At 44.0% G+C, this 12,422-nt stretch overlaps 1 protein-coding gene across 1 annotated transcript; it reads right to left on the bottom strand.

Moving 5' to 3' along the window:
* Positions 1-1,034: 1,034 nt before the first annotated feature.
* Positions 1,035-6,129, bottom strand: LOC121573673. The gene is made up of 11 exons (XM_045222708.1): positions 5,888-6,129; positions 4,829-4,917; positions 4,430-4,576; positions 4,163-4,308; positions 3,918-4,054; positions 3,701-3,793; positions 3,499-3,610; positions 3,187-3,410; positions 2,924-3,095; positions 2,663-2,790; positions 1,035-2,536 (listed from the first exon to the last, which is right to left on the bottom strand). The coding sequence occupies exons 6-11, from the start codon at positions 3,764-3,766 to the stop codon at positions 2,285-2,287; spliced, it is 954 nt and encodes a 317-aa protein (XP_045078643.1). The 5' UTR covers positions 3,767-3,793; positions 3,918-4,054; positions 4,163-4,308; positions 4,430-4,576; positions 4,829-4,917; positions 5,888-6,129; the 3' UTR covers positions 1,035-2,284.
* Positions 6,130-12,422: the final 6,293 nt, after the last annotated feature.

The following is a 12,422-nucleotide window of genomic DNA, read 5'->3' as shown; positions in this document are numbered from 1 at the left end:
CCAAAGATAAGAGGAACATTCCTAAGTAAGCACCAGGACTGAATTGCATTCAGTCCCAGATCATTAGATCCTTCACTTAAATTAACAGTCACAGGCCTGTTATTTCTCTCTGTGAAACCATAATCAAAACTTTGTATTCTTGAATGTATTTCTCCTGATGTAACATGTTTTTCATTCAAATACAGAAATAATAACTTCAATTCGTACTGGCCAACCCCTTCTAACACATCATGCATCACATCAACTGAGAAGTTCTCAGTTGTGTGAAAATACCTCAATGAATTTAATATGCATGACCTTTTCACACCAAAAACATACGGAAGGGATGGATTACAAGCCATTTCTTGACAGTGAGCAGTATGCATATCTTTGGTGCGTAAAACTATTTTGGAAGAATCTTCAGAGAATTCTGTTTGAAAGTCCTCCTTTTCTGCTAAACAGAACCTGCAACAGTACCTTGCACTGAAAGACTCTGTCATGAGCCCTCTCACTCCACCGGGTTACCACCTTAATTGGTTTCCACTATCTTCCACTCTGCTCACCTCTCTCTCTCTACTCAGCCTAACTAGCTCCACCTGTCCCTGCTCTGCTCGGCTCTAATTACTCTGCCAGCTGCGCTGCATTACCCACTAACCTCTCCCAGTATTTAAGGCCCTGTCTTTCAGCTCTCCGGTGTCAGATCGTCTGCAAGGCTCACACCCGGAACCTGTTTGCTCGCGCTTCTGGCTCACCCTGGTTTTGTGACCCCGGACCTGCCTGGTTTTTGGATACTCTTCTGCCTCAGGAGATCCAGACCTGCTTCTGCCATTACGACTCCTGACTACTCTTCAATCCCGGACTTCTGGACCACCAACCACCGGCGTCATCGGACGCATCGCTGCCACTGGGGGGAGGCACAGACCCAGCACATCGGACGGGATAACCCCTGGAGCCTTCACTCACTCCCTACATCCCTTTCCCCTTAAGTTTAAATAAACTTTCTGGTGTGACGCAATTGTGGTCCTCTTGTCGTCTGTCTGAACCGTGACAGACTCCACCAGACCAAACAAACTATGCAAACCCAAATTATCACCTGTTACCTGTACTACAGTGCCACGTACATAACCACTGTATAATGGAATCTCAATACCATCGCTCTCTAACACTTTAATGTCTCGAACAATGGGAGCAAAAATTTCACTAAAACCATATCGTTTAACATCTTGAGTATGAAATAAGGCGCACAGGGGTATGTTAGCCAAAAAAGAATTCCATTTTGGAGAGAAGTTTCTTAAAGTAAAATATACTCCACCCAATTTATGAATACCTCGCTTGGAACCCAATGGGTTGGCGACCTCAAAATCATCATAGAACATCTGGACCTGTATTGTCTGCTTCTCAGTTGAGAACAGGGGGTGACTTTTAAAAAAAGATCCATCACAAATATCTCTCAGTCTAGAGTTGCTGGTAGCTGAGCTTTGCAAAATTTCTGCAAAATACTGACTTTTAAATATTGACTGCAGTGTAGATAAAATTGGAATATACATGAATTTATCTTGAACTACTACCTGATCATATGTTCCAGTCTTTTTATTTCGTCTTGTGTCAAATCTTGAACCAATCACACATTCAACTGGTTCTACTATTTCCCACTTGGCAGTCATACATTTTGATCGCTTGTATTCCGAATTTAGAACTGTGAAAGGATTCTCTAACCCCTCAAAACACGCCTCAACTTTCTTGCACATTTCTGTTTCTCTTTCATTACTAAATACATGCTTTATCACTGTTTCTTTAGCATGCTGATGAATATCTTGAACAATCTCTTCCATGGAAATCACTACAGTATTTACTGTACTTTGACCAACACCTGCTGCCTTTAGATCAGAAATAACAGCTGCACAACTATTTACAATGTATGGCGAAGATAACTCTGACTCAGCCTCTAAACATTCAGTCGACACTTCAACATGAGAAATATTACTGGTGTTGACGGTACTTTGAGGGTCTGAAAGATCATCTTCTATAGAATCTACTAAACTTTCTCCGTGGCACTTGTTAAGATGTTTTCTAAAACCAGAAAAGCTACCAAAAGAACGTGAGCATCCTTCTTGACCACATTTCAGAAAAAGAGTCCTGCCTGTACATAGCCCATGAATTATCTTAAGGTGCTTAACAAGGTTGTTTGGACTTCCATGGTCACTTTTGCAAAGAAAACACTTCATAGTTTTATCTCAACTAACGCACCATTCTTGCTCGCAACTCAGCAACTCTAGGAGTCTCCTTTGTTTCCCCCATGTCGATGTTATAGATGGTTGTTTGCACAAAAGTGAAAAAAGCTGCTCAAGGAAGAACTGTATGACGTACCAAATACGTAATGGGCTTTAAAGACTTCGTCAAAAGCTCCTACTGAACCTGTTGCCTTGCATGGAAGAGCATGCTTGTCAACCACAATGAAGTAGGAGTGAATGCTGCTCTGTGTGGATCCCTGGGCGAGAAGGTAGGGCTGACTGCTTTGGGTGATGTTGTCAAGATGCTGCTGCACACTGGTTCCAACCTACAAAAAAAACACATTCAACAGAATTGTTTTGGTGACTAACCTCTGACAATAGATAAGATCACCTCAAACTGTGCACAAGATTGAGATGATGGAATATATATTTTAAACAACTGTTAAGCATACCTTTTGAAATCTGATGAGCTGATCTACAGCTTGATATGCAGACATCTTTCCCGGCCTCTTTCTACCTTGTGCAGATGGTGGTAGCAAATGTAGCAGCAGCAAGATGGCAGACATGTCACTGTCCCAGCCTACAAATAAGTAAATAAAAACCTGGTTAACATTGTGCCGTAGCATAACATTCTTATTCACAACTTGCACCATTATGGACATATAATGCACACCTACATTATCCACATAAAAAGTAAAACAGTTCATTCATACCATTCTCAACTTCAGCAGCTGACTCAGCATTGCGCATCAAATCCAAGAGTTCTGTGGTGGATACAAGTCCATGGCTTTCCTTTATTACTTTTGCTTTGAAAGTGGTTGGCCACTTCTCCAAGAATTTGTTGGCTGTGGCCTCACCAAACAGAAGTCTGAAATCTTGTTCTATCTGCAATGTAACACACAAAGACAGAAATAATGAGTGTTACCTTATTCTTCATTGGATATTTTTGGTGATGCAGTGAATTAAGTTGTCATACCAGTCCTGGTGTGTCCAGAAATCTTGGGAAGACCGAGAAGACATCTGATGATTTGGCTTCATCGTTGACCATTGCTTGCCGATATATGAAGGTCATTTTCATCTTCTCACGGACAGTGTTTTCATCAGCAGAGTGTCTCAAAACAGCAATAGCTGCTTCCACATCCTCATCAGATGGCTCTCTGTCATAGGTGAAGGGCTGACGATCACGGCGTGGCCCACCAACTTAAGACAAAATACAGTGTTAAGAAATCCTTTCTGTACAATTCACAGGTCACCATTATAATTACATGTCACTGATCAGAAAACATACCTTTAGGAGATTTGCTGACTGAGGCACCTCTTTCCTCTGCTGTTTTTCTTTGTATGGTCTTCAATCGCCATGCAAGGTATCCGGAACCACTCTCCGGATCGTAGTAATGATCCTATATTATTATAAATAAATTATAAAGGAGTACTATTCCCATTTCATAGAGTGAATATGTGCATAATGTTGCAATAACCCATTTACTTACATATCCATGTTGTGAGTATGGGTCTTCTAGATAGGGAAACAAAGCTACTATCCCCTGTGCATACATCACTCTGACACTTTTTGGGGGGATGTCCTAGCATATGAATTCAAAGTTAACATCACACTGAATTGATATTGCACAACACATTTTACATAATTAATAACCGGAAAATAATAACAATGTTTCTTTACAGCCCATCTATATGCTTAATGCTTACCCATGTGTTTCTGTCATCTCAGCAGCAAGTATGTTGATCATCTGTCTTCTGGTGGCATCTGTCAGAGATTTGGTTTTTCCATACTCTTGCATAATGCGTTCACCACCAGGCTTTGATGTTAGGATTTTTTCAATCAGCTATAGGTGGAAAGAAATGTGCTTTCCGTAATTGTAAAACAATATGTAATGCTGTCACATGATGAAACAACATTCAGATTGGACTTAACAGCAATGTTCACCACTTACTGCTTTTGCCTCATAGTTTATGTGGCATGGCCTTTTAGGCTGGCTTCCTTCGCCAGCCGCTACTTCTTCAACATCGTCACACACAGTGAAATTCAGAATGATGGTGTCATCAGATGTACCCGAGCATGATGATGAATGAGAGGTATCTGTTCATTATGAAATTTGTGCAAAACATAGAAACATATTACAATAAACTGTTATTTTTAAGACAATAAAGGTTCTCATTCTGGCCTTTAAACTAAAAAAACTAATTGAATGAATGAATACCAAGTCCATTGCCCAGCATGATTCTGAAAGTTCCAGGTGACTCCTTTACTAATTCTTCAAAAACATCTGAGTCAACTTCTGTGTCAGACTGGTCATACACCTTAATGTCTGGCTTTCTGCTTTCTGGTATGTTGAATTTTAGACACACTGTTAAAAAAAAGAAGAAAAAAAGAAAAACATGCATTCCCTTCTCACAAGAATCCAAGTTCATACTTAAGGTTGCCTCATGTGTTCACAAAATGATGAAAGACAAGGATCTGCACCTGATTTTATGTTACTGAAAATATAAAGCACAGCAGAAATGACTATAGACCTAAATAGATATCATAAGATAATAGCTTAATGCTGTATTATTTTGTCATTAGGGTGATATGTATTGCTTTAACCTATTATACCTACCTTCTTTCAAGAAAGCATTGAATGTCAGCTCAGACAGCTTGACGTATTTCTGCTCTTCCCCGAGCTGAACACGCAACAGCATTTTGCCTCTGTTAACAAAGAAAATATATATTCAAAATCATCATTTAGTGCTGGTTCAACTAAGCGTTAGCTAACTATCCATTTATCTCAGTAGTACTAGCTACGCAATGCACTATGCATTACTTAGACGTTACACTGCAATTACAAAGGCTAAAGTTGTGCTGGTTGAATATAACGTTAAGCTGCCATTTTCTGCAGCAAATGGGTGTAGGCTAGTTCAAGTTTAGAGGCACATTGTCCCATTAGCTACCAAATAACTAGCTATGTGTCAAAGTTAGCTAGCTCATTAGCCATTTTAGTTCGAACAGTAGCTAACCATTAAAATGGTTAAGCAATGTTAAACAAACCCGTCATGCAAATCAGTGATCCAAGTTATCGTTTTATAACACCAACATTAGCTGGCTAACTATCAGAAGCATGCTAACATTACCGTTATATATAGCTTTATAAAAAACAGTTAACGTTAGTGTAAGGAAGCCTGGGAAGCTATACAATAACGTTAGCTAACAATACTATCTGTATAAATGTTTTGTTGTTAGCGAACGTTATTTTACGTATTTACCATTCTGACAAACTTCATTCGTGAAAATATTGCAACACAAAGAAAGACAGTTACCGATACTGATTGCAAGCTAGCTAACCGCATGACAAGCACAATCTGCGCTCATGCCAAACGGTGGTGTCCTTCAAACGAACTGATTAGCTAAGTTAACGTTACCTATTTTTAGCCATATGAAACAGCAAGCCATTCACAAAAATATCAAACATATTCCATGGGTATATCATATAACAGTTATTACTGTCAACCATCTGAACTTACAAGCTAATTTAGCTGGCTGATGACGAGGTCACTGCAAGGGGGACCGCCGCATGGAACTCGTGAACTTTAAAATATGACCTTGACATCAGCACAACTCTAAAATTATGTAAAGTAAAAAAATACCGGTTTGGTGTTGAAAAAACGGGGATGTAACTTACCTAGCAATATCTGTGGCCTAGCTACTCCTTCGCAATCTTCCTCCACCAACGTACGTGCCAAACTTCAGCAAAGCAGAGTGGCGGGTATTCATCACTGCTGTAGAGTTGAAATTGTCACTGCGTATCTGCAGATTTTTACACTCACTTTTAACTCCACTGATAGAGCAACTTTACTCTCAAAAATGTTGAAAATACTCTATCTGGGTTAAAATAACTTTACTCTGAAATATTAACACCCCATTTTTTACTGTGTAGGATGGAGACACACCAGACAAGACACAGAGACAGCAACAGAAGAGTAGGATAGGATGGAGACACACCAGACAAGACACAGAGACAGCAACAGAAGAGTAGGATAGGATGGAGACACACCAGACAAGACACAGAGACAGCAACAGAAGAATAGGTGATGGAGAGAGACACACCAGACAAGACACAGTGACCGCTACAGAAAAATAGGTGATTGAGACAAACACACCAGATAAGACACAGAGACAGCAACAGAAGAATAGGATATGATGGAGACAGACACCAGAAGAACAGAACAGGCCATAACAGAAGAGGATAGAAAAAGGAGACAGTAACAAAGAACAACCTGAGACAGCAACAGACAAGACACAGACAGCAACAGACAAGACACAGTGAAAGTGACAGAAGAGGCCAGATGGAGAGAGACTGTAGACTGTATCATGCAGTAGATACAGTAGACTGTTTCACTTCAAGCTGCTCTATAGATTCACAAATGATTACAGGTGAAATACAGACAGTGAAAAAGTAAAACATGGTTTTCAAAGAATTTGAAGGAGAGGTACTTTTTGTATTTTATTAGGATTCCCATTAGCTGTTGTAAAAGCAGCAGCTACTCTTCGTGGGGTCCACACAAAACATAAAACATGACATAATACAGAACATTAATAAACAAGAACAGCTCAAGGACAGAAATACATAAATTAAAAAACGGCACACATAGCCTACATATCAATACATACACACTAAATATCTAGGTCAAATAGGGGAGAGGCGTTGTGCCTTGAGATGTTGCTTTATCTGTCTTTTGAAACCAGGTCTGCTTATTATTAGGATTAAATGTCAGGAATTGTGGAAAAACTGAGTTTAAATGTATTTGGTTAAGGTGTATGTAAACTTCAGAATTTAACTGTATATGGTTGAATCATCAGCATACATGGACACATAGGCTTTGTTTAATGCCAGTGGCAGGTCATTGGTAAAAATAGAAATGAGTAGAGGGCCTAGAGAGCTGCCCTGCGGTACACCACACCCTTCATGTTTGACATTAGAGAGGTTTCCATTAAAGAAGACCTGCGGAGTTCTATTAGATAGAAACAGTAGCTCTGAATCCAAAATATGAAGAGGTTGAAAAGCCATAAAACATAGGTTTTCTCAACAACAGATTATGGTCAATAATATCAAAGGCTGCACTGAAATCTAACAGTACAGCTACCACAACCTTTTTATTATCAATTTATTTCAACCAATCATCAGTCAACTGTGACTCGTTTCAGGAAACTAGGCGTATGTTGCGCATCACTACTTCACAGGAGAGGCATTTGAATGTAAACATATATTTTTTAATCAAAATGTGTTTTCTTTTGCAGAAATGCCTTCTGGAACATGTGAACTTTCATGTGCCTTAATAACACATTAACATGAGCTGCTCAGTATGTGTAGGTAATCCTTTTTCTAATGCTGCTTTTTTGAAAGATATCACAAAGAACTGCATAAGTGTTGCTAATGCTCTCCACTTTCTGGAGGACCGAATTTTGAAATCAGTGGAATGCCAGGTGGAAGCAGAGTATGATAGCTAAGGAGATGGAGAAAATTCTGGTGTTTTATTGCAAATAATGCGGAGGGAGTCAAAAAGAGAACACACAGAAGAAGGCTGTTGTATAAAACACCTGTCTCCGGATTACATCTTCAAACTAAGGGCAACCATGGCATCCGTGACAGAGAGGGAGAAGCGTTCATCCATGTATACGGGTAAGAGAGTTTAGCTAGCTACATTTTCAGATATTATACATTTTTATTTTGTCCGAAAGTCGATTTCATTGTAAGTTAAACTGTACTGTTAGCTAGCTAGCTAACGTTAGCTGGCTGGCTTGCTAGCTAATGTTATGTGTATGATCTGTGTAGTAATATTATTTGTATCTCAGAGCCATTTGGATTGCTAGTTATAGCCTAATGTTAGCTAGCTAGCTAACATTGAACCTAACTAGTCGGTTAGCTTTAGCTACCAGCAGATTCCTGCAGGGTAGTAATGTTATGAGTTGTGATTATGGTTAATTGTTTAGCTAGCTACATGTCTAAACAAAAGACTCCACTATGCAAGTAACCATTTCACTGTACCATTTATACACCTTCTGTATCCTGTGCATGTGACAAATAAACTTAGATTTTATTGGATATAGTATTTGTTTACCAGAGACGGTAATGTGAAGAACAACATGACCTACACCAAAGTCAAATTAGGATATAACGTTAAGCCAATGAGACAGTGTCCAAGTTCTAAAATACTCTGGTAGTGTGACACTCTGGCTCCATGGACTTTGATATTTGAGCCAGGGTTGTTCATTGTCATTGGTTTGGGTGTATTTCATTTGGTGGTGTTGGGGATGGGTGAGTTTCATTTTGTTTGTGTCTAGTGGTGATTGGTCTATGACTCCCAATCGGAGGTAACGAGTGTCAGCTGTCGGCTCGTTATCTCTGATTGGGAGCCATATATATTCTGTGTGTTTTCTCCTGTGTTTTGTGGGTTATTGTTTCCGTGTTGCTGTTAGTCTGTATCAGTATTTGAACTTCACGTATCGTCATTTGTTGTTTTCTTCGTGGTTGCTTTAATTAATAAAGTCATCATGTTCACTCCACGCGCTGCGTATTGGTCCGCTCCTTCAGACGATCGTGACAGATGTGACACTCTGGCTCCATGGACTTTGATATTTGAGCCAGGGTTGTTCATTGTCATTGGTTTGGGTGTATTTCATTTGGTGGTGTTGGGGATGGGTGAGTTTCATTTTTTATTTTTTTTTGGACAGAATAACCCACCAAAAAAGGACCAAGCAGCGCGTCCAGGAGCAAAGGGTCTGGACATGGGAGGAACTGTTGGACGGTAAAGGGTCCTGGACGTGGGAAGAAATCCTGGACGGCATGGATCGCCGTCCATGGAGCGAAACAGAGGAGAGGCGACGGAGAGAGGAGCAACGGCGTCGGCAGAGCCAACGTCGGAAGGACGAGAGGCAACCCCAAGAAATTTTTGGGGGGCACATGGCTTGGGCGACGGAGCAGCAGGAGGCTGCCACAAGGCAGAGTCAGAGGGCTGCCAGGTTAAGGGGGCTGACGGAGGCAGAGAAGGGACGGATTCAGTGGGCTACCAGGTCAAGGGGGCTACTGGGTAAAGCAGGGAAGGAAGGTGTTGAGGCACGGCGTGAGGTACTGGGGTGTGTAACCAGTTCGGTCCGGCCCGTTCCTAGTCCCGAGGTGCAGCCAGTAGTGTGTGTTCCCCGTGCGGTACGGCCTGTTCCGGTCCCTCGCACTAAGTGTAAGGTGCGCGTCGCCAGCCCGGTTCGGCCTGTTCCTGCCATACGCACCAAGTATGCGGTGCGCGTCGCCAGCTCAGCCCGGCCTGTTCCTACTCCACGCACCAGGGATACGGTGCGCTTCGCCAGCCCAGCCCGGCCTGTTCCTACTCCACGCACCAGGGATACGGTGCGCTTCGCCAGCCCAGCCCGGCCTGTTCCTACTCCACGCACCAGGGATACGGTGCGCTCCGCCAGCCCGGCCCGGCCTGTTCCGGCCACTCGCACCAGGGATACGGTGCGCGTCGCCAGCCCCGCCCGGCCTGTTCCTGCTCTCCGCACTAGGCGTGAGGTGAGTCCCCAGGGTCCAGCATGCCCTGTTCCGGCTCCCCGCACTAGGCGTTATGGGAGTCCCCAGGGTCCAGCATGCCCTGTTCCGACTCCCCGCACTAGCCCTGAGATGCGTGTCCTCAGCCCGGTACCTCCAGTTCCGGCACCACGCATCAGGCCTACGGTGCGTCCCCAGGGCCAAGCATGCCCTGTTGCTGCTTCCCGCACTAGCCCTGAGATGCGTGTCCTCAGCCCGGTACCTCCAGTTCCGGCACCACGCATCAGGCCTACGGTGCGTCCCCCAGGGTCCAGCATGCCCTGTTGCTTCTCCCGCACTAGCCCTGAGATGCGTGTCCTCAGCCCGGTACCTCCTGTTCCGGCACCACGCACCAGGCCTACGATGCGCCTCAGACGGCCAGAGTCTGCCGTCTGCCCAACGGGGCCTGAACTGCCCGTCTGCCCAAAGCCTGCAAAGCCGCCCGTCTGCCATGAGCCATCAGAGCCGTCCGCCAGACCGGAGCCGCTAGAGCCTTCCGCCAGACAGGATCAGCCAGAGCCTTCCGCCAGACAGGATCAGCCAGAGCCTTCTGCCAGACAGGATCAGCCAGAGCCTTCTGCCAGACAGGATCAGCCAGAGCCTTCTGCCAGACAGGATCAGCCAGAGCCTTCCGCCAGACAGGATCAGCCAGATCCGTCAGTCGGCCATGAGCAGCCAGATCCGTCAGTCGGCCATGAGCAGCCAGATCCGTCAGCCAGCCATGAGCAGCCAGATCCGTCAGCCAGCCATGAGCAGCCAGATCCGTTAGCCAGCCATGAGCAGCCAGATCCGTTAGCCAGCCATGAGCAGCCAGTTCCGTCAGCCAGCCATGAGCCGTCCAGCCAGGATCCGCCAGAGCCGTCCAGCCGGGATCCGCCAGAGCCGTCCAACCGGGATCCGTCAGAGCCGTCCAGCCAGGATCCGCCAGCCAGCCAGGATCCGCCAGAGCCAGCCAGCCAGGATCCGCCATTTAGTCAGGTGCTGCCCCTTAGCTCGGTGTTGCTCCTTATCCTGTTGCTGTCCCTTATCCTGGTGCTGTCCCTTAGCCTGGTACTGCCCCTTAGTCCGGTACTGCCCCTTAGTCCGGTACTGCCCCGTAGTCCGGTGCTGCCCCTTAGTCCGGTGCTGCCCCTTAGCCCGGTGCTGCCCCTTGTCCCGGTGCTGCCCCTTATCCCGGTGCTGCCCCTTATCCCGGTGCTGCCCCTTAGGGCCGATGCTGCCCCTTAGTCCGGTGTTGCCCCTTAGTCCAGGTGGGGTTAGTTGGAGGGTGGTCATTGGGAGGAGGCTACCGAAGCAGGTTGTGACTGTGGTGGGGTGGGGATCACGACCGGGGCCAGAGCCGCCACCGTGGACAGACGCCCACCCAGACCCTCCCCTAGTCCTGATATTGGTGCGCCCGGAGTTCGCACCTTTAGGGGGGTACTGTGACACTCTGGCTCCATGGACTTTGATATTTGAGCCAGGGTTGTTCATTGTCATTGGTTTGGGTGTATTTCATTTGGTGGTGTTGGGGATGGGTGAGTTTCATTTTGTTTGTGTCTAGTGGTGATTGGTCTATGACTCCCAATCGGAGGTAACGAGTGTCAGCTGTCGGCTCGTTATCTCTGATTGGGAGCCATATATATTCTGTGTGTTTTCTCCTGTGTTTTGTGGGTTATTGTTTCCGTGTTGCTGTTAGTCTGTATCAGTATTTGAACTTCACGTATCGTCATTTGTTGTTTTCTTCGTGGTTGCTTTAATTAATAAAGTCATCATGTTCACTCCACGCGCTGCGTATTGGTCCGCTCCTTTAGACGATCGTGACAGGTAGAATGCCCTGCTTTTATTTCGTGACACTCACAACAGTAAGCTATTTTCTGTAATTAACTTGTAAATAATGATCTTGTTTTGAGTTTATTTTCCTGTAATAACGAATACAAATTAGCTAAAGTTAAGACGTTGTCAACTATATGATATGATCATTATTTGAACTGGCTAGCCAGCTAACTTAACAATAGCTAGCTAGCTAACAAGCTAGAAACGTTGTTTAGAAAGTTGTTTTTAGTTTCCTGGTTTGCTAGATTGACATATACTAAATTCATTTTTAAACGGATGGGTTTATTGGTGTTAAAATACACCAGGTATGCTATTTTGGACCACCAGGCTGCTGATGTCATGCAGCCTGTCGTTTTTGTGTTCATACTTTATCATAACGACATGACAAGTTTGATGTCGGACGACAATAAAATGTTCATGATGTCACTGCAACAACTGTCTACAGACATGTCGATAGACGTAGTATAAACTTGCCTTTAGTCTTGACATCTTTGGTTGTTTAGTACACTCACTCTGTATAGCACATGGCCTCACATGTGAGTCCTTAAAGAGATTAAAGAGATGGGTGGGGCTTAAGAGGATGTGAACGATGCTGAATGGGTGTAGACAAAGAAGAGCTCTTCAGTAGGTGTACCAAAACATTCAAGGGCCATTTTCTCAAAAGTGTGGTTACAAGTTTATCAACTTTCAAAGTATAATTACTTTCCCATTGTTTCTCAACTGTAGTGTATGATATACCATTTTCTAGCTCTGAGTCTCTACTTTTATCCAATGTAAAAAACACAATTTCAAATGTTGCTACATACAACCGAATCGAGCCGGT

Source organism: Coregonus clupeaformis, chromosome 9 (assembly GCF_020615455.1).
Source record: "Coregonus clupeaformis isolate EN_2021a chromosome 9, ASM2061545v1, whole genome shotgun sequence".
Lineage (NCBI taxonomy): Eukaryota > Metazoa > Chordata > Actinopteri > Salmoniformes > Salmonidae > Coregonus > Coregonus clupeaformis.
Note: the sequence above shows the minus strand (reverse complement) of the source record. Positions and strands in the feature narration are given on the sequence as shown.

Bases quoted from the DNA above. Each gene is read 5' to 3' on its own strand.
- LOC121573673 (XM_045222708.1), bottom strand. From the start codon at position 3,766: ATGTATGCACAGGGGATAGTAGCTTTGTTTCCCTATCTAGAAGACCCA. The intron at 3,096-3,186 runs GTATGACAACTT...GTTACATTGCAG, and splicing joins TTCTGGACACACCAGGACTG to ATAGAACAAGATTTCAGACT. The intron at 2,537-2,662 runs GTATGCTTAACA...TTTTTTTTGTAG, and splicing joins AGCTCATCAGATTTCAAAAG to GTTGGAACCAGTGTGCAGCA.